This window comes from Narcine bancroftii, chromosome 2 (assembly GCF_036971445.1).
Source record: "Narcine bancroftii isolate sNarBan1 chromosome 2, sNarBan1.hap1, whole genome shotgun sequence".
In the NCBI taxonomy this organism is placed as follows: Eukaryota; Metazoa; Chordata; class Chondrichthyes; order Torpediniformes; family Narcinidae; genus Narcine; species Narcine bancroftii.
The window spans coordinates 179848074-179875920 of record NC_091470.1 but is presented as its reverse complement, the minus strand read 5'-3'; the positions used below and the strand labels follow the sequence as shown (position 1 = coordinate 179875920).

Sequence of the window (27847 nt, the reverse complement as noted above, 5' to 3'; positions counted from 1 at the left end):
TATCTATCCTTATCCTATTCATACTGGCTTTATTCATTACACAATTATCCATACTAGCTTTCTTCATCTTTCATATTTTCATATTAGTTTTACTCATCTCTCACAAGGCAATGTAGGTCGAGTCACTGTAACAGACAGGCTGAGCTTTAATAATTTGAGGAGCATAGGTTCAAAAATAACAACTGCAGATGTGATTTTGTAGAATTTTTTCAGGAATGTACGGTCATACCTACCTAGACAATGTTCCTTCTTGCTGCTAAAGGACAAGGTGCAGCATAAACACTTCCAACGTGGATGGGCAAGAACGTGGGCTTCCAGCATTTATCATCATCCAATTGCACAAGTACAACCCAACGAAACAGTGATCTCTGGTCCTCTGGGCAAAACACGCAGCCAGACATAACACGCAGACAGACAAGCAATGCATATGCAGGACCAGTACTCATATATACAAAAAAAAATGGATTTGTACACACGGATGGTGGGTGTGAGTGGTTCCTTGGGTCGTTCAGCGCTCTCACTGCCCGTGGGAAGAAGCTGTTCCTCAGCCTGGTGGTGCTGGCTCTGATCCTCCTGTATCTCTTCCCCAGTGGGAGTAGCTGGAAGATGTAGTGTGTGGTCCTTAACAATTTTGGGAATACCTCTTCAGACAACGATCTCGATAGATCACGTCGATGGTGGTTGGGTGGGTGGGGGTGTGGTAGACCCCAGTGATCCTCTCTGCCATTTTAATGGTACTGTGGATTGACCTCTGATCCGATGCTTTACAGCAACTGTACGACACTCTTGATAGAGCTCCTGTAGAAGGTTGACATGCTGACATGATGGTGGACAGTCTTCTCAGGAATCACCTTCCTGACAAATGAGATATTGTAAATTGTATTGTCATCCCCTTGTTTGACTATTTTTTCAAACACCTATCTCTTGCATTTTGTCTCCAGTCCTGAAAAAAGGAAAAAAAGACAAGAAGGCCAAAAAGTCGGTAGGTATATTATCTTGTGGTCTGAACAAGCTCTCGCATGCTTTGCTGTGATTTGTAAATCCTTTCTGTCCATTGATAAGGTGGTGAGTCACTGTCAGAATCATGTGTCGTGCTGGACTTGAGGTCTGCCACCTTTCTAAGCCATCAATCAACTGGTTATCTTTGATTTGGAAGGTGTTTCCATCTCCCAACGGCCTTTTACGCTGGAAGGACTATTTAGCATTTGCTTACAAGTTTGTGGCAAAGAGAGTGGGCCAAAGATTTTTTTGCTCGTTGACCAATAGGTCTGCATTTTCGATACTGAATCAAGATTACATACAGTGAAAACCCCTAGTATCCAGAATTCAGGCAACTGGCAAAAAAAAAATCGAGGGCAACAAATTTTAAAAGTTAAAATAAATAAGAAAAAAAAATAACAGGTTTAAAAAAAAAACATTAAAATTGTAAAAGTAAATGTACTCTGAAGTAACCTTTGGTGAGGATGGGAGCAAATATTCAGCCAGCGGAGAGTCTCAGTCGTGCTTTGCTCATAGCAGCTGTTTGAATAAAGTTATGTTCGAATAAAATGGCGTCGCCCAGGATGAAGAACTGGTTGATGCTGCTCGCCGTTGGCATGACACTTAAAAGTGTCTACTTATCTCTGGTCAATAAGAGTCGCCCTGGTCAGAGATTTTATCTGTAAACTTGAGGGAGGGAGGGTTAATTGCCTGTAATGTTATTGTTCGCCTTTCGGGCGGCTCCATGGAGGGGGAGGAACCTGCACAAGCAGCGACAGTTAAACGTTTTCAAAGAATGTGACTGAAAATAACATAAAATGCTTTGTTTATATATTCATGCAAATAAAGTTTGTTCGATGCAAGTACAGTGTAGTATTTTTGTCTTTTAAACTGTGTATTCTTAATGCAGGTGTATTAGTTAAGCATTGTAAAAGTAGGTCTCAAGCAACTGGAAAATACAGTTATCTGGGATCTACTAATCCCCATAGGTGCTGGATACCAGGGGTTTTACTGTATCCATTCAGATGCAATGTATTTTAAATTATCCAGCATCTTTTCTGATTTTTAAAAAATTATTCCTCTGTATTAAATTGGACTCTGGCTACCCATTGAACAGTGAGTTATAGGCTGCACGTAATTGGATGCTCTGGTCATTATGATGGCTCTTTGACATACTGACTGCAGCACAGGAAGTGGCTGCCAAAGTACAATGGAGATGGCCACTGAGGGACTGGATCTAAGTTGCCACAGTGGGCTGGACTGGGCAGAGTTTCTGGGAACAGCAGCTGTAAATAAGCCTACTGTCCCCGCCCCCTTCCTCCCTCCCCACCAATTACCCACCCCTGAGACTACAGGAGACACTCCACTTGTACCCACACCTCCTCCCTCACCACTATTTGGGGCCCCAACAGTCCTGCCAGGTGAAGCATCACATCAGTTGTGAATCGGCAGTTGGGGGGGGGTGGGGGCTGGTGGTGTCATCTTCTGTATCCGGTGCTCCCATTGTGGTTTCCTCGACATCGGAGAGACTGAGTGCAGATTGGGTGATCGCTTTGTTGAGCACCTTCCACTGCTATAGCATGGATCTCCCAGTGACCACCCATTTCAATTCTCTATCCTATTCCCTCTCTGTCCATGGTCTCATGCACTGCCAGACTGAGACCACCTGCAAATTGGAGGATCGACACCTCCTCTTCCATCTGGGTACCCACCAACTGGATGGTATTAACATTGACTTCTGCAGTTCCTGTAAGCCATCCCCGTCCCCCAAACTTCTTCCGCCTGTCTCCTTTCAAGGAGCTATGTGTTTGTATGTGTCTCTCTCTCTCTCTCTCTCTCTCTCTCTCTCTCTCTCTCTCTCTCTCCCTCTCTCCCTCTCTCCCCCCTCTCTCTCCCCCCTTTTCCCTCTGCCTCTGATTTTCTCAGAGCCAAATCAATTCTTGCCTTTTATCCTATCAACTTGCACCTTTTGTCTGTCCTCCCCCTCACATTCTGTTCCCCTTTCTCTCCCTGGCCTTTTAATTTGGACGTCTTCCTGCTTTTTACTCATACCTTCAAACAGGGTCCAGGCCCGAAATGTCAGTAATATATCTTTACCTCCTATGGACGCTGTGAGGCCCACTGCGTTCCTCCAGCATTCCTGTGCGTTTTTACTGCAATCATGTCGTCTGCAGACTTTCGTGTCTCACTCTGCGACTCATTTGCTGAAGTTCATGGTCTCCTGCTTTGTCATGCCATTCTCTCTCAACGTCCTACACTGACCGAGGCCAAGAATCGGCATAAAAATGCGTTGTGATCAGCTCTTCACCCTGAAGACACGACTTGATATTTTTTTCACCCAGTTTGTGAGAACATTTGCTTTATTCTTGTGCTTTTTCTCTTCTCATCGCTTTTCCATTTTTTTCAGTTCTTTGAAGAGCTGGCAGCAGATGATAAACAAGCAAAAGCAGAAGAGCTCGTCATAATCGAGGAGCAGGTAAAGTGGGAAAACTTGTCACTGGTTTGTGCAATTAAGTTGCCCGGAAGGGGGCAGTAGCAGAAGAGTACAGACATTTTTTAACCATTTCAGCAAGTCTGGTAGGAGTAAGGCTTGTATGGGGTGTTGAAGGACAGAGGGACGTTGGGATTTATCCATAGATCATTAATTGTTGATTCGCAGCCTCAGGCAGCCGCACTGACTCTTATTCAATCCTTTGGCAACCCAAGCTCCAGATCTGAGCCTCCAGCACAATCAGGAAACTTTCAGTGTCCGAGGCCCTTTGGGAAGCCCTTCTTGCCCTCAGCGCCCTCTCGGTTCTCGGCTCCAATACCCATTTGAGGGTGTCCAGTAGCTCTAACTGAAAGCCTGGTGTGTATCCTTCAGCCCCTCGCTAATCCTCCACCGTGATCACCATCCCTGTAGGGCTGTCTCCTCAGCTCCTTATCAATGGAGGGGAGGGGGGGTGTTACCCCCATTTTGAACAAATGGGGCGACACACTTTGATAGGGTGGTGGCAGGGGTCGAGGGGATGCTTGTCGGTTGGGGGATAGAACATAAGAGTTGGGGTGATCAGCTGCAACTTTTCAAGCTCTCGTCAGGTCGCATTTGGAGTGTTGAATGCCGTTCTGATCACCCCATTCTCCGAAGGGTTTCGTGCTGGAGATAGTGTGACGGAGGTTTACGAGGCTGTTGGGTGAGCCCCGTCAGAACTCCCGGCATCCCGTCTGCCTACCCCGGATGTAGAGTCACCACTCAGTCCTAGCCATCCGAGCTCCTGATGCCTTGATCGACGCAGGTCAAAAGTAACATCCATGTAATAGTTGGCCACTCACCCCCCCCAAAAAATTGGTCCCCAAAACTTGTCTATTACAGTATGTATCTTTACCTCCTATTGATGCCACGAGAGCTGCTGAGTTCCTCCAGCATTTCTGTGTTCTAACCGCAGACTTCCGTCTTTCCCTCTGCCTGGCATTGCTTTCTCTCACGTGCCCTGCTCTTTCCCTCTGTTCCCTTTGTACAGCAGCAAAAGAAAAAGCGTGACAAGAAGAAAGAACGGAACAAGAAGAGAAAGGATGAAGATGGGGTTAATGCGACGATTGAGAAAGTGAATAAGCTCTCCATGCAGGCCAGTGATAGCGAGGAGGAGGACGGTGAGCCAGCACGGTTGTCCCCAGACGGTGTCGGGTGTCAGCAATAAAACTGGTGGTGAAAGCAGGAAAATCATTAGTTCTAAGATCTTCAGCAAAGTTGATGTTAATGTTTTAAGTTGTCGCTGCAAATTTAGAGAGGAGGTTATTAAAGCCCACGTTGTTCCACCAACTGATCACAACAGGGTTCTCTAGCGCAGCCATTCTCTGCCAATTTTTATTTTTGGTTTATGGCCTCCTGAGGATGCTTCTCAAAGCTTATGGGCCCCTTCCCTGTGGATGCTTTCTTCTGTACTTCCACCTACTACATAAAAAATATATTATGATTTGCGTCTGGGCCCCCCCCCCCTTGGGCAGCACAGATAGCGTAGCGGTTACTCTATTACGCCGGGTTTGAACGAGGAGTTTGTACCTTCTTCCCGTGTTAGAGTGAGTTTTCCCCAGGTGCTCCAATCTCCCCCCACCCTCTAAAACGTAGGTTAATTTTGGGTGTAATTGGGCGGCAGGGATTTAAATGGGCGGAATTGGCTTTGACCATGCTGTAAATAAAATTTTAATATGCTGCGGCCCCACAAGGGAAGGTTGTACAGCTCCTTCCCCCCCCCACCACACCGGTTGAGAATGGCTGCTGTAGTGGATGCCTTGATGAAGGGCTCAGGCCCAAAAATGTTGGTCACCCTTTACTTCTCAACACAGCGGGACCTGCTGAGCTCCTCCTGCACGTTTGCGGATTGCGTTACAATCACGGCATCTGCAGGGTGTCCTGTTTAACTTTCTCTAGCAGTTGAGATAGGGTCCTTCTGAAGCTGGCAGAAGAGTTGACCTCGCACAAGGGGATGTACGTTTTTCAGATTTTGAGGACTTGGCCAATTGTAGGTGCAAATGTGAGAGAAAAGGCTTTCAGAATCTGGCAAAGCCAACGCCAACTTGATAGCGTGGACAGAGTAGATGTAGAAAGGTTATTTTCCACGGTGGGAGAGTCCGGGACAAGAGAGCACAACTTCAGGATTGAAGGGCTTCCGCTTAGAACAGTGATGCGGAGGAATTTCTTCAGCCAGAGGGCGGTGAATCTGTGGAATTTCCTGCCACAGGTGGTGTCGAGACCAGGTCATTTGGTGCATTTAAGGCAGAGATTCATAGGTTCTTGATTAGCCAGGGCATCAAAGGTTATGGGGAGAGGGGCTGAGTGGGAGAATAATCAGCTGGCAGGGCAGACTCGATGGGCTGAATAGTCTATGTCTTATGGGCCATAGGCATGGATTTGGTGGACAGCCATCACCTTTCCTCCAGAGTGGCAGTGGCGAATACTGGAGGACATCTAGGTAAGGGTGGGTGGAGGGATGTACAGGGGAGATGTCAGGTTTACACAGAGTGTGGTGGCTGCCTGGAATGCATTTCCGGGGTTGTGGTTGGAGCATTAAAAGTCTCAGGCATGTGAATGAAAAGCAAATCGAGGGTTTGGGCTACAAGGTTGGGAAGGGTTAGTTTGATGCTGGAATAGGTTTACAGGTCGACATAGTATTGTGGATCAAAGAGCCTTTACTACACAGTAAACTTCTAAAATGTAGGGAGAATAAAAAATTGGATTAAAATTGGTTTGTAATGTGAACTCGAAGGGCCTGTTTCTATATGATTCCAATTATCTGAAAATCCATTTCACCTCATGAGAATTTTGCATTTGAGAATCTGAATGGGGCATCGATTTAGTTCTTCAAGTGCAATTTTAAATTTAAATCTTAAAAATTTAGTCCGACAGGATTTTCAAACCCATGAGACCATGAAGCCTAATTACACCCAATTAACCTACTGCCCCCTTACGCTTTGGGGGGTGAGAGGAAGATGGAGCGCCCAAGGAAAACCTATGCAGACACGGGGAGAACGTACAGACAGCACTGGATTCAAATGCGAGTCGCTGGCGCTGAAACAGCGACATGAAGGGAGTAGGGGTGAATAAGGCAGCACAATTCGGATGGGCTTTCCGAAATCTGGAAAATTCCAAAATTCAGAGCACACTGTCCCCCAAGGGTTCCGGATAAAGGATCATGTACCTGTAATTGGTGATGCAGCCGCTCAATTTGCAGGGTAGAAACGTGCTGGAGAAACTCGGCAGGCTGTGCAGGGTCTAGTGGAAGCAATGGGATACGTCCAACGATTCGGGCCTGAGCTTTTCATCAACCTGTGAGCAAAAAGCAAGGAGGTGTCTGGATTTTTTTAAAAAAGGGTGGTGAGAGGGGAGGGGAGGGGAATAAAGGGCAAGAGAAGGAGTGCAGGCCAACAGTCAAGAGGTGATGGGTGGGAGAGCAGAAGCTGAGAGGTGACTGGGGGAGGAGAGAGCTCTCTGAGTGGAGAGGGATGGGGGTGGGGAATCTGGAGGAAAGGAGTCAGAAACTGGAGAGGTCGATGCCACCTGGGCGTAGACGGATGTTTCCCCAATTTGCATGTAGCCTTGGTTTGGCAGAACGCAAGGCCTTAGACTGTGATACAGAGGAACAGAGAGGTTATTCAGCCCATCAAGTCTACTCTATTTAATCATGAGCTGATCCATTCTCCCACTCAGCCCCACTTTGGCCTTCTTCCATAGAACATTACAGCACAGAAGCGGGCACCCTTCAGCCCTTTTAGTCTGTGCCTACTTTCCCTCCTTTGATGCCCTGTCCCATCAAGAACCCATCAATCTCTTCCTTAAATACTCCCAATGGCCTGGCCTCAACAACCAATTCCACCGATTCACTGCCCTCTGGCAGAATTCTCTGTTCCAAGCAGATGCCCTTCAATCCTGAAGTTGTTTTAGACTCTCCCAACGTGAGAAACATCCTTTCTACGTCTCTTTCCATGCCTTTCAAAATGTTTCAATCGGATCTCTCACCACCCCCCTCCATTCTCCTAAATTTCAAAAAGTACAGGCCAAGAGCTGTCAAATGCTCCTCATATTAATTGTTAAACCCAAGGCAATTTTCACATTGAAGGTTGAAAGTAGAGCTTTTTGCTCTTTTTTTTGAGAGCTGGTTCAACACATCTCAGACCTGAATACGACTGCCAGCATTGGAATCGCCAAGCCAGTGTCCAATGGCGCCGTTAAAATTGTCTGCAATGCTTGAGTTTGGCATTGACCAACAATGCTTATCATTGAAGTCATTCTCTGTAGGAAATTGAAGTGAGGGATAAAATTATTACATTTTAGAAGATGTTTTCTGCCTCTTCAGTCCTTTTTCTCTCCCTTTTACAGTAATGAAAACAAAAGGAGGGTGTAAAAAGGTGGTAAGTATTCATGCACCTAGTCTTGTTGCAATTCTGTTCTCGAAAGGAGCCACTCTCAACTTTTTTGAGCCACATTCACCACCTCAGCTTGCAGCTCGTTCCACATTCCCACCACTCTCTGTGTGAAGAAAGCCCCCCCGCCATGTTCCCCTAAACTTCTCCCCTTTCGCTTGTATCCTCTGGTTTGTATCTTGCTTACCCTCAGTGGAAGAAACCTGCTTGCATTTACTCATAGTTTGAATACATCTATCAAATCTCCCTTCATTCTTCTGTGTTCCAGAGAATAAAATCCCAATTTGTTTCACCCTTTGGATTCTGGCCATTTTTAACCTTTCGTAATATATACTCTGGACTTGGTCCATGGTTAAATCTTTACAGTACAAACACCATACAAACCAGCTGGTTGTGTATAAAAGCAGCCCAGGAAAACTGGAACACAGAGTCTAAAGGTTTAACCTTTCCCTGTAATCACTTCCTGAAGTCCAGGCAACATCCTAGTAAAACTCTGCACTCTTTCAATCTTATTGATATCTTTCCTGTTGTTAGGTGACCAAAACTGCACACAATACTCCAAATTTGGCCTCAGCTTGTACAACTGTAGCTTGTTCAACTGTACCACAACATCCCAACTCTTGTACTTGATACTTTGATTTATGAAGGCCAATGTGCCAAAAGCTCTCTTTACCACCATATCCACCTGTGATGGCACTATCTGGAAATTATGGATCTGCACTCTCGGATCCCTTTATTCTTCCGGACTCCTCAGTGCCCGACCATTTACTGTGCATGTCCTTTGCTGTAAAAGTGTGCTCTTTCACCTGCTGAGTTTCTCCAGCATTGTGTTTTACTTCAATCACAGTGTCTGCAGACTTTCATGTTTTACTCGATACTCAATATTTTGTTTTATGAAGGCCAGTGTGCCAAAAGCTCTCTTTACGACCCAATCTCCCTGCGACACGACTTTCAGGGAATTACCATATATATTTATGTAATTGTTGAGTTTTTTGGGCCAATTTTTAAGGTCAAATTTGGTGGGGGGGGGGGGGGGGTCGACTTTTACACGGATCATACTTTTGACCACAGTTAAGTGTGCGTCGTTTAAGGCAACAGGAGTTTAGATGTTCAGGACCGGGTGTTGAGCCCACGGTCGGGGCATCAGAAACTCGGGTGGGTGGGCAGCCGGGTGCTCGGATGGGCGGGCGGTCGGGGCCAAAAATGGAGGGGTCAAGTTTTACACAGGTCACTGGAAAATACCTGACTTTTGGGCCAAGAGAGGGGAGGAGATTATTTTTACAAAGGATTGACTTTTACTCGAGTAGATTCCTGTATTCCCAGATCCCTCTGTTCTACTGCACTCCTCAGGGCCCGACCATTTACTGACGTCCTTTCATGGTTTGTCCTTTCAAAATGCAACACCTCACTCTTTTCTGCATTAAAATCCCATCTGCTGTTTTTTCAGCTGGTCCAGATCCCTCTGCAAGCTTTGAAAATCTTTGCTGTCCACTGCACCCCCAATCGTTGAGACATGTGCAAGGCCTCATTTAGTGTCCTAACTATTCTATTAAGACTCTTTCATCTATTGAACTTGAATCTTGCAATTTTTATGCCCTTCTTTCTGATATAATTTGGCTGGGTGATTCTGCTTGCTGTAGCTCAAGCTGTATTGCTAGACTGGAAGTCGAATGTGTATATGCTGATTAAAATATCCAGGATTATTCTTGTTGGATCCACATGGTGTTGAAGTAAAATTGTTTCTTGCTTCATTTGAAGGGTGGCAACGTCTTTTCAGCTCTTAGTCTGGAGAAGAGTGAAGATGAAGAGGAAGAGGTGAAGCAGCCAACCAAGAAAGACAAGAATCAGAAAAACAAGGTGGGTGTCCAGGTGGGCTCGCAAATGTTCAGGGTAGAAGGCCGCGTGTCGTGTGCATGCAGCAAGCTTCTAGTTGAAATAGGGCATCGTGTTTGGCTCATGCATGTGAACCGAAGGGCCCATATTTCTGCTGCACCGTTCTATGTTGGTGCACAGTCGTGAACATATTGGAAGGTGGAACAGGCTGGATGGGCCGAGTGGCCTGCTCCAGCTCCAAATTCATGCTTTCAGAGTCAAACAGCATGGAAACAGGCCCTTCAGCCCACCTTCTCCATGCTGACCAAAATGTCTCACCCACACTGGTCCTGAATATTTGTTTAAACTTATCCTATCTGACCATTTTAATTTTTAAACGTTGAAACAGTACCTGCCTCAACTACCTCTGGCACCCATTCCATAACCCGCCACCCTCTCTGTTTTTTTTAAAAAAAAAGACCTCTCAGGATCTTGTTAAATCTCTTCCTCCTCGCCCTAAACCTCTGAACTCTGGTCAATGATTCCCCTGCTCTGGGTAAAAGACACACCGTGTTCACCCAATTTATTCTTGTCGAGATTTTGTACACCTCTGTGAGATCATCCCTCATCCTCCTGTGCTCCTGATTCACAAGGATGATGGCAGGAATTAAAGAGTTATCACGAGTGTTTGACAGCTCTTTGAATTTAGGAGAATGACATGGGGATCTCATTTCAACATTCAAAATGTTTCACGGCATGGAGAGAGTAGATGTAGAAAGATTGTCTCTCACGGTGGGAGAGTCTAGAACAAGACTACACAACTACAGGATTGAAAGGCGTCCACTTAGAACGGAGATGCAGAGGAATTTCTTCAGCCAGAGGGTGGTGAATCTGCGGAATTTGTTGCCACAGGCAGTTGTGGAGGCCGAGTCATTGGGTGTATTCAAGGCAGAGATTGACAGGTTCTTAATTAGCCAGGGAATCAACGGTTAAGGGGAGAAATGGATCAGCTCATGATTGAATGGCGGGAGCAGACTCGATGGGTTGAACAGTCTTATTTCTGCTCCTATGTCAGAAGCAGAGAGTGGGATAAGCTCAGAACGCTAACTTGGTCAGTATGCATCTGTTGGGCTGAAGGACCTGTTCCATACTCTGTTGAAATACTGTATGGGAATCCAAAATAACACCAGATGCTGGAATTCTGGAAAGAATGTCATCTGCCACTAGGTGGTGATAACTACCAGCCTTTGTGCTGCGAGACTGGCTGAGCCCGAGAATTACTGCTCAGAGGTCCCAGCTTCTCAAACGGTGTTAATCTCAAGTTTAAAAACACAAAAAAACTGGCACTGCCCGACGGCCCTGTGCACGTTTAAACAGCATGAAGGCCTCAAGCCCAACTTGTACCAAGTTAATGGCAGGATTCTTAGTTGTGTGGAAGAGCAGAGGGATCTAAGGCTCCATGTCCCCAGATCCCTGAATGTTGCCTCTCAGGTTGACCAGGTAGTTGAGAAAGCTTATGGGGCATTAGCTTTCATAAATTGAGGGATTGAGTTTAAGAACCGGGCAGCTCTCCAAAACTCTGGTTCGACCACACTTGGAGTAATGTGTCCAGTGGAAGCGTTGGAAAGGGTGCAGAGGAGATTTACCAGGATACTACCTGGTTTAGAGAGTATGCATTATGAGCAGAGATGAAGGCAGCTAGGGCTTTAAACATATAACAAATGTAAACAAACCAACTGCAATGCAAAGAGAATTTTAAAAAATTATTAAAGTGTACAAGTCAGAGTCCTTAATGAGTCCCTGATTGAGTTTGACATTGAGGGGTCTGACGGTGGAGGGGGAGCAGCTGTTCCTGAACCTGAAGGTGCGAGTCCTAATGGCAGCAGTGAGAACAGAGTGTGAGCTGGGTAGTGTGGATCCTTGATGATTGCTGCTGCTCTCCGACGGCAGCGTTCCCTGTAGATGTTCTCAATGGTGGGGAGGGTTTGGCCTGTGATGTCCTGAGCTGTGCCCACTACCCTTTTGGAGGGCTTTACGCTCGGGGGTATTGGTGTCCCTGTGCCAGACCATGATGCAGCCGGTCAGCACACTTTCCACCACACCTCTGCAGAAATTTGCCAGGGTTTCCGTGTTCCCCTTAAATATTTCATGAAGGAGTGGTAAGGATGAATTTACCTAGGAAGGGGTGCGTGCTGTTTTGAAGTCCAAGTTTCATCAGTTTCGTTCAGTTTTACGGTAACAATCTTGTCTGACAGAGCATGCCAGAGGAAGATAACAGGAAGCAGACCAAGAAAGACAAGAAGAATGGACAAGTAAAAGAGCCAAAGATACAGGCTTTGGGAATGACGGGGGCGGGGGGCGGGGGGGGTGGTGTGCTTGCTTTACAAATCCCGCCTATTCTCCACCCCCAATCCAGAAAGGGATTGGGGGTCACGCCCAGACAGTGCTGGATAGGACCAGCAATAGGAGAGTGGGCCAGAATCTGAAGGCATTGAGAATCACGCTTCTGGCTCAGTAACTGGAATGGGTCAAGATGAGATTTATTCACCATTCCTTTTGTGTGTGTGCTTAAAATGAAAGGGAAGAACTCTGGGCCAATATGTCTTTAACTTCAATGGATGCTACAGGACCTACTGAGTTCCTCCAGCAATTCTGTGATCAATCACAGAATCTCCAGATGTTTGTGTTTCACTCCATTCATTTGCTCCTGCAAAGTCTCTCCAGTGATGCCGACCCTGAAGGAGTTCTCCTCTCTTCGAATGCAGTTCTGTGAGCGAGATCCCCCCTCTGAATTCCCTTACACCTTCCCCTGCCCAGGATTTCCCAGTGGCCACCTGTTTCAGTTCCCTGCCCTCTTCCCATGGCCTCCTGCACTACCAGACCGAGACCGCCTGTAAATCAGAGGATCATCGCCTCATCTAACGCATGGGAACTCTCCAATTATATGGTATTAACATAGACTTCTGGTTTCCGTTTGCCCCACCTCTCGTCTCTCCCCTTCCCCTGTCCTCTAGCAATCCTGTACGCTGTCTCGCCTTCTCTTGCGCTCCTCCCCCCCCCTCCACCCCGCCCTTTCTTCCAGCCTTTTTATTCACATATCTCGAGAAATGGCCCAGGCCTGAAACGTCGGGAATATGTCTTTACCTCCTGTGGATGCTGCGAGACCGGCTAAGTTCCTCCAGCATTTGTGTGTTTTTAGTGCAATTGCAGCGTCTCTGATTTCCTGCCTCAATTTTAGCTGTTTCTTTCACAATTCTGTAAGATCCCCACTCATTCCTCTAAATTCTAATGTCGTTTTCAAATTTCATGATGGTCGGTGGTTCTTGGGTGAATAATGTGATTTGCCTGTTGTGTTGAGGTGCTGGAAACCCAGTTGGACCGTTGCCATGATTAAATCCCGTAACTTTGCTCTCGCCACGTGGTGCTCAAATCCAAAATTCCTGCCGGGGAGAGATGGCTCTGTGGTGGAGGAGCTCAGCAGGTCTGGCAGCGTCCATTGGAGGTAATGGTTCATCACCTACGTTTCGGGCCTGAGCCCATCTTTAAGGAGATTCTTTGAGATGCCTCGATGACATGCAAGATCCTTCTCTGTGCACGTAACAATAAACTACATGCCTTGTGATATTGACAAGGCATCCAGGAGTCCCATCACCCCACTTTAAAGGCTAATTAGATTTCAGATTTATTGTCAGAGAGCATACATGACATTACATGAGGGCCAGTCAGAATTTCCACTTCATGGCAGTACAAAAAAAACTACGCAGTGTACATGTGTAAACAAACAGCATTACGGGGTGGGGGGTGGGAATCAATAAAGTGCAAAAGAAGTGTCTTTAAATGAGTCCCTGATTGAGTTTGTTGTTGAGGAGTCTGACGGTCAAGGGGGGGAAGCAGCTGTTCCCTGTAGATGTTCTCAAAGGTGGGGAGGGCTTTGTCTGTGATGTTCCTGGCTGTGTCCACGACCGTTTGCAGGGTTTTCCACTCGGGGTATTGGTGACCCCGTACCAGACCGTGATGTCTGAGAAACGTGGCTAAAGAAATTCCTCAGCGTCTCTGTTTTCCATGGGTGCCCTTCAATCCTGAAATTGTGCCCTCTTGCCTTGCCACATCTACTCTGTCTAGGCCTTTCAACATTCGAATTGCTTCTATGAGGTCCCCCCACTCATTTTTCTGAACTCCCAAGGAGTACAGTCCAAGAGCTGTCAAACGTTCCTCACGCGCTTCTCCAAGTCCTCTCCAATGCCTGCACATCCTTTCTTAAATAAGGAGCCCAAAAATGTACCCCAAGTTTCTGTACCTTCTGCCTGAAGGGAGGATATGAACAGAGTGGCAGGGGGCCTTGATGATGGCTCACATTGATGTCTTCAGTGGATGGGAGGTCAGGGGCCTGTCGGCCTGTTTCTGTTTCCCCTTTCATCCCTGGATAGTTGTATTCCCAAGTCAGGTGGAAATGCAACCTGTCGGTATACTTCTCACAGTCCACATGCGGAAATTTGATTGCCCATCGGACAACATACCAAAACTCCTCAGACTTGGGAGAAAATGTGAGGTCTAGGTCATTTTAAAAAAAAAATTAATGAATAGTGTTTCGACACTGGATTAGGAAGAGAATAAAGTTTCCTTTCAATACAGCCAGCTAGGCTCGTGCCAGGTGAGACGTTTAATTGGATCTTGATCCTTTCTGCTGTAGGTAACATCAGAAGACGAGGACGAAGAAGAAAAGGCAAGCAAGAAGGGCAAAAAAATGGAGAAAACACGACAAAAGGTATTCAGGCAGCGGGTGTTGAAAGGGTGGAGTTCGGGCTATGAGAAATACCCCCACGTATTCCGCAGGGATCTGTCCGGGGAACCCCTGCTCTTTGTGATTTAAAAAAAAAATAAATAACCTGGATGAAGGAGAAGAGGAATGAGTTGGTGAGATGCAGATGATACGATGGTTGGAGGTGTCGTGGGTTACGTTGACGACCGTCGTAGGTTACTGACAGGATGCAGAGTTGGGTGGAAGAGTTCAATCCAGATCAGTGTGGGGTGATGCATTTCAGAAGATCAAACAAAGGCAGAGTACTTGGTTTAAGGTAGGATACTTAACAGTGTGGAAGAATGTTGGACTTCATTAGTCGGGGGATTGAGTTCAGGAGGCGCGAGGTAATGTTTCAACCCTACAAATCTCTGGTGAGATGAGACCACACTTTGTGTTCAGTTCTGGTCACCTCATTACAGGAAGGATGAGGAAGCTGTGGAGAGGGGGCAGAGGAGATACACCAGGATTGGAAAATTTGTCTTATGAGGCAAGGTTAGCAGAGCTGGGACTTTTCTCTCTGGAGCGAAGAAGGATGAAAGGCAACTTAATAGAGGTCGACAAGATTCTGAGATAAGGTAGACAGCCAGCACCTTTTTCCTGGGGCAGGAGTTGCAAGCACCAGAGAATGTCTGCACAAAGTGAATGGAGGAAAGTTCAGTGGAGACATCAGGGGTAAGTTTTTTTTTAAAACCAAGAGTTGTGAATGCCTGGAATGTGTTACCAGGGGTGGTGGTGGAGATTGGAACATTAGGAATTGTTAAACAGGTATATGGATGAAAGAAAAATAGAGGATTATGAGGTAGGGAGGCTTCAGTTTTGTTTTCTCAGTAGGTATATATATGTGTGTGTGTGTAAAAGGTCGGTACAATATTCTGGGCTGAAAGGGCTGTACTGTGCTGTTCATTTATAAACCAACGTTTTGCATGGTAACGGGCCATTTTGGCCCACGAGCCCATGCCACCTAATTAATCTACACCCCCAATATGGAAGGGCCCCGGGGAAACCCCAAGCAGATACAGGGAGAACATAGAAACTCTTCGTAGACAACGCGGGATTCAAACCGTCGCTGTAAATGCATTGCGCTAACTATGCTGCCCACTGTAGCATTCTACATATTCTGATACTGCAATAGAATGGCTGTGATCAACTCCTCCTCCCTGTCATCAATTTACTCTGATTGTGGCCTCTCGATACCTCTTGTTCCCTTTATGTAACCCTACAAGTTCCTCAGACTGTGCACCTCTGACCTTCAAAATTTTAAATTTAGACATACACCAGGGGAACAGGCCCTTCTGGCCCACAAGCTCGTGCCATCCAAATACCCCAATTAACCTCCAACCCCATACGTCTTGAAGGGTGGGAGGAGGCCAACACAGACACAGGGAGAAGGTATCAACTCCTTACAGATTCGACCCTGGGCTGGTGGCTCTGTAATAGTGTCGTGCTAACCGCGCAACCTGGTACCTGCATTCAGAGAGAATTTTCCATATTTAACCACCTTTTGATTGAAAATGAGATTTTTGTTCTGGATTGTCCCCCTCCTGAGGGATAGTTTATGCTTCCAGTTCTCTTTTTGTGTTTTCACAGCCCCTTTAAGAGCCCCTTTTGAGGAAAAGAATAGAAAATAATTTATTCATCTGCTCTTCAATATTTAAGCCCAGAAACATTCTAGTAAATCTATGATGCTCCAACTCCAGTGTTAATACGTGTTTTGCTGAGGTTTGGACACGTATTATCTCTATTTATGTTGTGACTTGACCACACTCTGCACCTGTTGTACATTTTCGATTTTCACTTGTATAATTTTTGCCTTAACTGGTGTTATAATTAAGATGGCTTTTGCAACCTGAAATTTTGTAATGCTACTGCTCTCAAAAGCCCTGGGTTAGAACCCACTTGGAATATTGTGTTCAGTTCTGGTCGCTTTGTTACAGGAAGGGTGTGGAAGCTGTGGAGAGGGGGCAGAGGAGATTCATCAGGATGTTGCCTGGTGAATGAGGCAGGGTTAGCAGAGCTGGGACTTTTCTGTTTGGAGTGAAGAAGGATGAGAGGAGACTTAATAGAGGTCTACAAGATTCTGAGATGCAAGTCAAGTCACCTTTATTGTCGTTCATACCACGGTCACATGGTAAAGACGCGATGTAGATAAGGTGGACAGGAGTAGAAAAAACCAAAAGACCTGTGTAAAGTGAGGGGAGGAAGGTACAGGGGAGACGTCAGGGATAAGTTTTTTTTTTTACACAGTGGCATAAGTTAGCGTAGCGGTTAACGCAACACTGTTACATCACCAGTAATGGGGTTCGAATCCAGTGATGTCTGTAGGTTCTCCCGTGTCTTCGCAGGTTTCCTCCCACTATTCGAAAACGTACTAGAATTGTTGGTCCACTGGGTGTGATTGGGTGGCACGGACTTGTGATCCGACAAGGCCTGTTACTGTGCTGTATGTCTAAATTTAAATGCATTGCCAGGGATAGTGGTGGAGGCATTTAAAAGGCTCTTTGACAGGCACATGGATGAAAGGAAATGAGAGAGGGTTAAGGGTGTGAGGTATGGAAGGGTTAGAATGTTGAGTGGGTTTATATAGCTTGGCACTACATTGTGGGCTGAAGGGCCTGTGTAGTGTGCTGTAATGTTCTAAATGCACGGGTCCATTGTGGGAACAGAGCCACAAGAAATTCTGATATAAAATTCAATCAGATCCTTGGAAAATACAATTGAAAAACTGTCCTATCTGCTGTTCGTTAAACTGGAAGGGCAGCTTGGACAGTTTTCGAATTGTACCTTCCGCAGGAACCCTGCTGTCTTCACCAATGACCGACAGCCACGAGCATTAAAATTTCATTTTAACATGGAGGGAAACTTTCAGCAAAGTTAAATGGAGGACCTCACACTAAGAATTGAAACCTCACCTGGCTCGATCTGCTCTACTCTCTCGACCCAGACGCAAGATCTCGACCTAAAATGTAAACTGTCCATTTCCCTCCATAGATGCCGTCCGACCCCACTGAGGTCCTCCGGCAGTTTAAATTTTGCTCAAAGAAACTTTGGTTTGCAGACCTGTTTAAAACGGGCTGAGCTGAACCAACGTACTGGTGCAACCTTTGTGTACTTTCCCATCTTATCCAGTGGCGCTCGTTCCCAATTTCTTTGCAGCTTGTGCCATGAGAGCAAACGTTCTGGTTCACTAAAGCCATGGCTCATTTCATTGCCTTTGTGGGTTAACAGTGCGCTAGCCAAACTTCCAAGCAAGTAAAGAGTTGAGCTGAGTTCAGACTGCTTAAAGAGTAACACAATAAGGAATATAGATTCATTCAATTACACAAGGACATTGTGATAAAAGCAAAGGAACGCTGGAGGAACTCAAAATGATTTGCAGCATCCATGGTAGGTAAAGATATATTGCTGACATTTCAGGCCTGAGCCCCTCTACCTAATATTCCATCTGGGCACCCTCCAACCCAATGACATTAACATCGATTCCAGTCTCTAATAGCCCTCCCCACCACATCTTTCCCTACGTCTCCTTTCCTCTACCTCTATCTCTCTCTCTCTTCCCTTTTCCTCATTCACAGAGCCAACCCACCCCCTTCTCCCTCAATCAATCCACACCTTTCCCTTCCCCCTGGCCTCTTGTCCGTATCCAGCCTTTTGTCTGTTGGCCTGTTCTCCTCCCCAATGCCCTCTCCATTAGTGCGCCCCCCCCCCCCCGCAGTAAGAGAGATAGAGAAGCGAAAGAGATTCCTCCCCTGCCCCCCCCCCCCCCCCAAAGTCACTGAGTGTTCGTCGATCCTCCTGTGGCTGCACAGGCTCCTGTCTGATCCATCGGCAGCCCGAACTCCAGTTCCAAACCTCTGCCGCCATCAGGAAGCTATCAGCGTCCCGAGGCCCTCCTACCCTCTGCACCCTCTCGAATCCCAGCTTGGATACCTGGTGCCCAGGAGCTGACTTCCAGCAGCCCGTACGTCTCCGCCCACCCCCCCCCCCCCCCCCCCTCCCCAACCAAAGGTTGCCTGCAGCTCACATTGGGCTCTAGTTTTTAGTTCCCCTACCCTGGGGAATAGAATTCACCTTATCCATGCCCCTCATGATATTTTATACCTTGTATAAGGCTCCTTCTCTGCCTGCTATGCTACAGAGAAAATGTCCAGGCCTCCTTGTAACTCAAGTTCTCTGGCCCATGAGCTTTATCAGAAGCCTACTTCTTTCGTAACCGTTGAATAGACACCGGACCAGAGCAGCTGTGTGTGAAAAGAGTGTTACGTTGGTCCCGATGGAATTGCAATAGTATTGGAGAAACTCAACAGGTCATGCAGCATCTCTAGGAAGTTTTAATTTTATTTACAGCTCAGTAGAAGTGATTTAAGCCTGTGCTGCCCAATTAACCCCCCCCCCCCCCCAAATCAAACTACAAGAGGGTGGGAGGAAACCAGAGGGCCCGGGGAAAACCCAACAGGCACGGGGAGAATGTACAAACTCCTTAAGATACAGCGCTGGATTTGAACGTGGGTCGCTGGTGCTGTAATTGCCTCGCGCCAACCAACGATACCACCAACGTTCTGAGCCTGGGCCCTTTGTCAAGGTGCCACTAAAAGGCAGACAGGTGCTTGAAAAGGGAGAAAAGAGGAGGGAGGGGCTGCTTGAAAAGGGAGAAAAGAGGAGGGAGGGGCAGGGGGATGAGTATAGGTGGGAGGGCAGAAGAGGAATGGCCCTGCAGGCTGATGGGGGAGGGGCAGCTCCCTAAAGGGAGAGAGAGAAGGGGGATGGAGGGACAGGGAAAGCAAGAGACGAGGGGGCTCCGACGGAAACCAGGGAATGCAAACTCCTCTAATTATTTAATGGGGGCCACTCGTTGTCACAGGCGCTCTCTGACGAGGAGGAAGATGAGGACAAGAAGTGGACGAAAAGAGGGAAACACTCGAAATCAAAAGGGAAACAGAAGGTATGAAAGTTTAAATACTGGGAGGCTGATGTAAGTGCCAGGTTTTAGGATTTGGGCCAACTCGCAAAGACTTCCCGTCCCCTGCTGGTTGTCAGCACCGAAAAGGCAGAAAAATCTTTCTTGAGATTCCATGTCCAGGGGTTTGTGTGGAAGTTGCTTATAGTTGAGCTTTTAGACTTACAATGTGCATATTTATGTGATCAAGGCAGTAGATCCAGAATCCTGCTGAGGTGATGATATGAGGATTTATTGCACTCAAGGATGCTCTGACCAGGTGGAGTTGCACCAAAGTTCTTGCTTTTTGCAGCCATGTAAGATACAATCACACAAATTGACGTAGTAAATGTGGGCTCACTCTTAAGTCTTAAGAATAAATTGGGTCGATGCAAGGATGGGAGAGGTCTTGAGGGTTATGGAGTGGGTCCAGACCAGTGGGACTAGTGGAATGATGTTTCGGCACAGACTAGAAGGGCCAAAGGGCCTGTTTTCTGGTCTGTCGAGCTCTAATTAAAGTTGCACAATACTCTGAGACAGAAAACATGATTAATACGAAAGGATAGATAAATATTCACTGTTAGAGTTAGTGTGGAGTGGGGGGTGGGGAGGGTGGAATGTTTCAATCATCCAGACAGACGTTCTTGTGGTCCCAGGCTAGGGTAGTAGAGGGAGGTTCAGAAGCTGTTTGGCAGCTGTTGGATAATGAATGTTCTTCAACCAAGAGGTGCAAGACGTCCGGCTTCTGTACTTTCTGCCTGAAGGGAGGGGTGAGAAGAAGTTGTGGCCGGGGTGATGTGGGTCCTTTGTGCTGTTAGGACCAGGCGGTTGAGCCCTTCAGAGCAGCGCTGTGCCTCCGCTCTCCTGGGTCCACCACACCAGCGGCACCATTTTTCTTTTCCGTTGTCAACCAGCGTAATAGAACTTCCTGCTGGTCTGCAGGGTGGCAATGTCATTGCCAGGAAGCAGGGTGACGGAGAAGAGACGAAAAAAGAAAAGTCATCACTGCTGAAAGGGAGAGGAAAGGTACATTGAATAGCATGAGCTTGAAGAGACAACGACTGTTCCATAACGTAACCTATTGTGCTCCATGATTCGAGACCCAACTAAATTGCACCCACTAACTTTGCCAGCCTTCCCTCATCCGGTTTGATTAGTCTGTTGCATCTGGTGAAGCTGTGAACAAGGAAATGCACATCTTGCATGCACAGTTCTTCCAAAGGTTCCTTTTATTGTTACGTAATAATCCATTAAAAATGGAATATACTTCAACTTGTAACTTGTCCGCCGTAAGGCAAAGAGTGGCCGTGAGCATTGCCCGGTGCCCCTAACAATAGGAAACAGAGAAGCAAAAGAGAGTCCCTTCAGAGTCACTGAGTGTCTGTGGATTCGCCACCTGAGCTCCAGATCCCAATCTCTGAGGCGATCAGGAAGCTCTCAGCGCTCTCTCGAATCCTGGCCCCAGCGTCTCCAGTGGCCCAAATCCTGTACGGGTCTGTTGCCCGCAGCCCGCATGGGTCTCTTGGCTGCTGAGCCTCTCATGGGCCCGCCGCTGCAGTCACTGTCCTGTGTGGTTGTCTCCTCTGCTTCTCCTTCTCAACTGTAAATGAGGTGCATGAAAGTAGCAAGTCACCTGCTTTGCTTATTTACATGTCTTAACAGTGCAGATGATTAACGTTTAACTTCATGCAGCCAAAATGTGTTACGTTCTTGTTAACGGGAAAACTTTGCATTTCCTGAGTTAACCTGCTTTTATTCTTAATTTGGAATGGACATGATCCTGATGACCTCCCTCCACGGCCTTACTGTGATGGATTGGGGCTCGCCTCCTTAGTCCCATTTCTTCCTGTCTGCACCAGAGCAGGAAGCAGATGGTTCACTCCCTGATTCTTTCTGCTTCCTGTGACCGATCAGTGAGAGGCTAACCGTTAAAGTGACTGATCTTTCCTGGAGTGGGGGGGGGGGGGGAGACCCTTGTAGTTATTTGCTGCATCCCCAACAGCAGTTGGGAGACAAATCGAAATGTGCTTCCGTTGATGCAGTCGTGGGAACTGTTCCTTGGGCAAGGCCGACAGAGAGAATGTCCATTTGCGAAGGTATCTAGATTTTCTGAATCGGGCAGTGGTTCTCAACCTTTTTATAGGTGCTCTGTGGTTCTGTGGTTAGTAAGGGATTACTTAAGGTGGCACGTGAGTAGAAAAAAAAGTTAAGAACCACTGCTTTTGGGTGAAGGTGAGGAGAAATTTCTTCTCTAACTTTTAAAAAGTCTATTTTAATTTGAGCAATACTGCATGGTAGACGGCCTTTCGGCCCATGAAACCCGTGTCGCCCAATTACACACTGACCCCAATCGATTCTTAGGCATCGTGTGTCAAAAAGTTTGGGAATAGAGAATTGGTTCATCATCTTGCAACATGGCTGAAAGGGGCTTTGAGGAGTTGGTTAACTCATGCTGGTCTTTCAGCTAGGTGAATTCAGTGCACGGGAGAAAGAAAATGGAAGCAAGTATGCAGATCTTGACTGAAATCGGTAATTGTGCTGGTGCTCAAGAGGCCTCGAGCTCTGTGTAGAGAAAGTTCTCACTGCTTAAGGAACAGTAACCCAGTATCAACATCGTAATGAAAGCAGTTGCTTAAAAGTTGATGGATCAATGATGTGGTGGGAGTATATGGGTGTTTTTGCTTGCGATGTGTGTATGTACATACCGTAAAACGTATAATGCGTTTTGACCCCCCCCCCCCCCCCCCCATTTTTTGAGGGGGGAAAAGGGAGAAAAATTCTACCCTTGTGTGTAATACGACCCCCCCCCCCCCCCCCCCCCCCCCCGTATTGGTCCAAAGTCTGCCGTCTCTTTTCCCCCTCGGCTGCCGCTGCCGTCTCTCTTCCCCCTCGGCCGCCGCTGCCGTCTCTCTTCCCCCTCGGCCCGCCCGAGCCGCGCTGCCGTCTCTCTCCCCCCACGCCTGCCCGAGTCACAATGCCGCCAATGTAGGCAGCTGCTGATAATCTTACTGATAAACCTGGCAGAAAAAATTGTTAAAATCATAACTTCATGTATAATGTGACCCCCTACTTTGGTACAAAGCTTTTCGCTCATTACACACATATTTACGGTATATAGTTGGTTGAACGTGGACTGCCTTGTGATAGATTTGCCTGGTTGACCAATACAAAGTTTAATTTGTGTTTTCCCACAGCCTGCAAATTCCTTTAGTGCCTTGGATGTGGAGGAGGACGAGGAGCTGGAGGGCGACGAAGAAGAGGAATCTAAAGATGAAGCAAAGGTTAAGGTTGGAATGTGGAGCTTTGATACAAGGGCTTGAAAGACCGAGCAGATTGTATTCCCGCGGAATGGGGCCATTCCTGGCAACACCAGCATTGATTGTCCATGAATTAACAGGGCGGGTAAAGATCGGCCACATTGTCATTGGTCTTGCGTACTTGAGGTAGGAGTAGGAGTTGGCCATCCAGCCCGTCTAGCCTGTTCCATTTAACCGGATCACGCTGATCAGGCTATGGACCCAGCTCTACTTACCCGCATAACCCTTAATTCATCTTCCCTGAAGAACATTTGTGAAGCAAGTGGAGTTCTTGACAACAATCCAATCGCTTCACAGTCCTACATGCCTGAGTAGGAGCGGAAATATGCTCTTCAGCCCATTGAGTCTACCCCACCATTCAATCACAAGTTGATCCATTTTCTCACTCAGCCCAATGGCTGTGTTTTCTCCCCATAACCTTTGATGCCCTGGCTAATCAAGAATCTTTTGATCTTTGCCTTAAATGTGCCGAATGACCCGGCCTCCACGGACGCCTGTGGCAACAAATTCCACAGATTCACCGCCCTCTGGCTGAAGAAATCCCTCCGCATCTCTGTTTTAAGTGGACGCCCTTCAATCTTGAAGTTGTGCCCTCTTGTCTCAGACTCTCCCACCTTGGGGAACAACCTTTCAACTCTGTCCGTGCCTTTCAATATTTGAAACATTTCCATGAATCCCACCCCTCCTAAATTACAATTACAGGTCAAGAGCTGTCAAATGCTCCTCATATAATAATACTTTAATTCCAGAATCATTCTTGTGAACCTCGTCTGAAACCCTCTCCAATGTCAGCACATCCTTTCTTAAATGTGGAGACCAAATCTGCTCACCAGTGGGTCTCAACATCACATCCCTGCTCTTGTATTCCATTCCTCTTGAAATGAAAGCCAGCATTTGCCTTTTTCACCTGTGGCTGTGAGAGAGTAATAGAACATTACTGTACAGGCCCTTCTGCCCACAATATTGTGCTGACCTGTATATACCAACCAAAATAAAATAACTAAACCCTCCCTACCTTATAACCTATTTTTCTTTCATCCATGTGCCTGTCCAAGAATCTCTTTGTTGCCCCTGTTATTCCTTCGCTCCAAAGAGAAGGCCCTATCTCTGCTAACCCTTGCCCCATGAGACTTATTTTCCAATCCAGGCAACATCCTGGTAAATCTCTGCACCCTCTCCATTGGCTTCCACGTTCTTCCTATGAGGTGACCAGAACTGAACACACTAAATGTGGTCTCTCCAGAACTGCAACATTACCTCACGACTCCTGAACTAATGAAGCCCAGCATACTAGAAGCCTTCTTCGTCATCCTATCAACCTGCACAGCAACCTTGAGAGATGCATGGATTTGGACGCCCAAGATTCCTCTGTCCTTCCACACTCTTAAGTCTACGTTCTGCCTTGAAGTTTGTCCTTCTGCCCAACTCTGAATCATGACTATGTCCTGTTGTAACCTACGGCAACCTTCAGCACTATTCATTACCTCCAACCTTGGTATTACCCACAAATTTATGGCCCCATCCCTCGACCTTAGCCCAAAGCGTGCTTGCCCGCCAATCAAGGAGCACTGATCTCTTTGTGCTCCCTGCAGAATGAAGGAGGCGAAGATGACATGGAAGACAACAAGGGCACACAGGAGAAGGCAGCAGATGACAAATTTGCAAACATGAGCAAGAAGGAGAAAAAGAAATTGAAGAAACAGGTAGGAGCTTGACTTTGCTTGATTATATATAATTTTTTATTTTTCACACTGTGAACCATATCAACCAAAATATATACAAACATTTCTCATTAAATATACACAGTGCCATTTTCTCCCTTTTTTCCCCCCATACCCTCCCTCCCCCCTTCCCACCCCCCTCCAAAACCAATAAATATCCAACATATACAATAAAACCATTAAACAATGTCTTCACACAATTAAAAATAAACAAAAAAAAACGTTATCTACTTTTACACACTGGGTCAGGTCGTTTTGTCTTACTTATCATTTTAGGGTATGGAGGTCCGAGGCAAGCCCTCTCTGATATGTTCCATGTATGGTTCCCAAATTTGTTCAAACAATAAGACTTTATTTTTTAAATCATATGTTATTTTTTTCCATTGGAATACATTTATTAATTTCCATGTACCATTGCTGTATTCTCAGGCTCTCTTCCATTTTCCAAGTTGACATTATACATTTTTTTGTTACTGCGAAGGCTATCATAATAAATCTTTTTTATGCTTTATCCAATTTGAGGCCTAATTCCTTACTACTTGTATTACTTAGAAGAAAGATCTCTGGCTATTTTGGTATGTTATTTTTTGTGATTTTATTTAATATCTGATTTAGATCTTCCCAAAACATTTTCACTTTCTCACATGCCCAAATTGCATGTACTGTTGTTCACATTTCCTTCTTACAGCGAAAACATCTATCTGATAATGTTGTATTCCATTCTTTTAACTTTTGGGGCATGATAGATAACCTGTGTAACAATTATACTGTATCGTGCGTAACCTTGTATTTATTATATTCTTCATAGTTCCAGAGCATAACTTTTCCCATGTTTCATTTTTTATCTTTATGTTCAAATCCTTTTCCCATTTTTGTTTGGGTTTATAGCTTATTTCATCATTTTCCTTGTCTTACAGCTTAATGTACATGTTCGTTCTAAATCTTTTAATTATCATTGTGTCTGTAATCACATATTCAAAGCTGCTTCCTCCTGGTAATCTCAGTCTGTTTCCCAATTTATCCTTTAAATAAGCTTTCAGTTGATGGTATGCAAACATTGTACTATGAGTTATTCCATATTTGTACTTCAACTGTTCAAATGTTAATAAATTATTTACCAAAAAACAGTTTTCTATTCTTTTGATTCCTTTTCTCTCCCATTCTCCTAGGAAAGGTTATCTATTGTAAAAGGGATTAGTGGGTTTTGTATCAATAACAATTTTGGTATTTGGTAATTTGTTTTTTTTCCTTTCTAAGTGGATCTTCTTCCATATATTGAGTAAATGATGCAGTACTGGTGAGCTTTTATATTGCATCAGCTTTTCATCCCACTTATAAAGTATGTGTTCCGGTACCTTCTCCCCTATTTTATCTAGTTCTATCTTAGTCCAGTCTGGTTTTTCACTTGTCTGGTAAAAATCTGATAAATACCTTAATTGTGCAGCTCTATAATAATTTTTAAAGTTTGTTAACTGCAAACCACCTTGGTTATACCCCTCTGTTAATTTATCTAACGCTACCCTCGGTTTCCCCCCTTTCCACAAGAATTTCCTTATTATTCTCTTTAGTTCATTAAAGAACTTCTCTGTTAAGGGAATTGGCAACGATTGAAATAAGTATTGTATCCTTGGGAAGACATTCATTTTAATGCAATTTACCTTCCCTATCAACGTTAGCGGTAATTCTTTCCAATGTTCTAAGTCTTCCTGCAATTTCTTTATTAGTGGCTGATAATTTAGTTTGTACAGGTGGCTTAAGTTATTATCTAACCTGATACCTAGGCATCGGATTGCTTGTGTTTGCCATTTAAATGGTGATTCTTTTTTAAATTCTGTCTAATCCGCGTTACTCATTGGCATCACTTCACTTTTATTTGCGTTGATCTTGTACCCCGATATTTCTCCATACTCCTTAATTTCTTATGTAATTCTTTTATTGATATTTCTGGTTCTGTTAGGTATACTATGATGTCATCTGCAAATAAGCTGATTTTATACTCCTCTTTTATTTTTATACCTTTTATTTTATTTTCTGTTCTTATCAGTTCTGCCAATGGTTTTATTGCTAAGGCAAACAATGAGGGGGATAATGGACATCCCTGTCTAGTTGACCTACTTAATTTAAATTGGTTCGATACAAATCCATTTACTGTTATCTTCGCCAATGGTCCATTATATAATGCTTTGATCCAATTAATATATTTTTCTGGTAGATTGAAACTCTCTAATACTTTAAATAAATAGTTCCATTCTACTCTGTCAAAGGCTTTTTCTGCGTCTAAAGCAACAGCCACTGTTGGTTTCTTATTTCCTTGAACTGCATGAATTAGATTAATAACTTAACAGACATTATTTGCTGTTCATCTTAATAAATCCAGTTTGATCTTGCTTTACTATTTTTGGTACACAATCGACCAATCAGTATGCTGATAATTTCACTGTTATCTTATAATCTGAGTTAAGTAGAGATATTGGTCTATATGATGCTGGTGTTAGTGGATCCTTCCCAGTCTTTGGTATTACTGTAATTATTGCTGTCTTACATGAATCTGGTAAGTTTTGTGTTTCTTCTATTTGGTTCATTACTTCCAGGAGAGGAGAAATTAATAACTCTTTAAATGTTTTATAGAATTATATTGGGAATCCATCCTCTCCTGGCGTTTTATTGTTTGGCAGTTTTTTTTTAATATATCCTGTACTTCTATTTCAAATGGTTTTATCAGTTTGCTTTGTTCCTCTTCTTGCAATTTCGGCAGTTCAGTTTTAGCTAAAATCTCTTCTATTTTATCATCTTTCCCCTCGTTCTCAGTTTGGTATAATTGTTCATAAAATTCCTTAAAGTTCTCATTAATCTCTATTGGGTTATATGTAATTTGTTTGTCCTTTTTCCTTGATGCCAATACAGTTCTTTTAGCTTGTTCTGTTTTAAGTTGTCAGGCTAATATTTTATATTTTTTCTCCCAGTTCGTAATACTTTTGCTTTATTTTCATTATGTTCTTCTCCACCTTGAACGTTTGTAATGTTTCGTATTTTATTTTTTTGTCCGCCAATTCTCTCCTTTTCGTTATATCATCCTTTTTTATAGTTCCTTTTCTGTACTTACTATCTCCCTTTCCAACTGCTCTATTTCCCAATTGTAGTCCTTTTTCATCTTAGTTACATAACTTATTATCTGCCCTCTAATGAAGGCTTTCATTGCGTCTCATAATACAAGTTTTTCTTTCACTGATTCCGTGTTTATTTCAAAATATGTTTTAATCTGGCATACAATAAACTCTCTAAATTCCTGCCTTTTTATTTATTATTTACACCTCTAGCTTTTGAATTATATGATGCTCCCACTACATGCCCTACCTAGTCTCTCTTTAATTTGTTATTTTCCACTTCA

The 27847-nt window shown here is 45.1% G+C and overlaps 1 protein-coding gene across 4 annotated transcripts in view; it reads left to right on the top strand.

The window, feature by feature from the left end:
• abcf1 (ATP-binding cassette, sub-family F (GCN20), member 1) overlaps positions 1-27847 on the top strand; it is a 68945-nt gene that overhangs the window by 12448 nt on the left and 28650 nt on the right. The window contains exons 2-11 of one of the 4 annotated variants that reach the window (XM_069919356.1): positions 942-982; positions 3386-3454; positions 4479-4608; positions 7832-7863; positions 9634-9732; positions 14378-14452; positions 19347-19427; positions 20364-20447; positions 22616-22702; positions 24331-24441. In XM_069919356.1, coding sequence (XP_069775457.1) covers positions 942-982; positions 3386-3454; positions 4479-4608; positions 7832-7863; positions 9634-9732; positions 14378-14452; positions 19347-19427; positions 20364-20447; positions 22616-22702; positions 24331-24441 — 809 coding nt within the window. Of the gene's footprint in view, positions 1-941; positions 983-3385; positions 3455-4478; positions 4609-7831; positions 7864-9633; positions 9733-14377; positions 14453-19346; positions 19428-20363; positions 20448-22615; positions 22709-24330; positions 24442-27847 lie in introns of all 4 variants that reach the window. The other 3 variants (XM_069919355.1, XM_069919357.1, XM_069919359.1) reach the window with 3 other exon arrangements.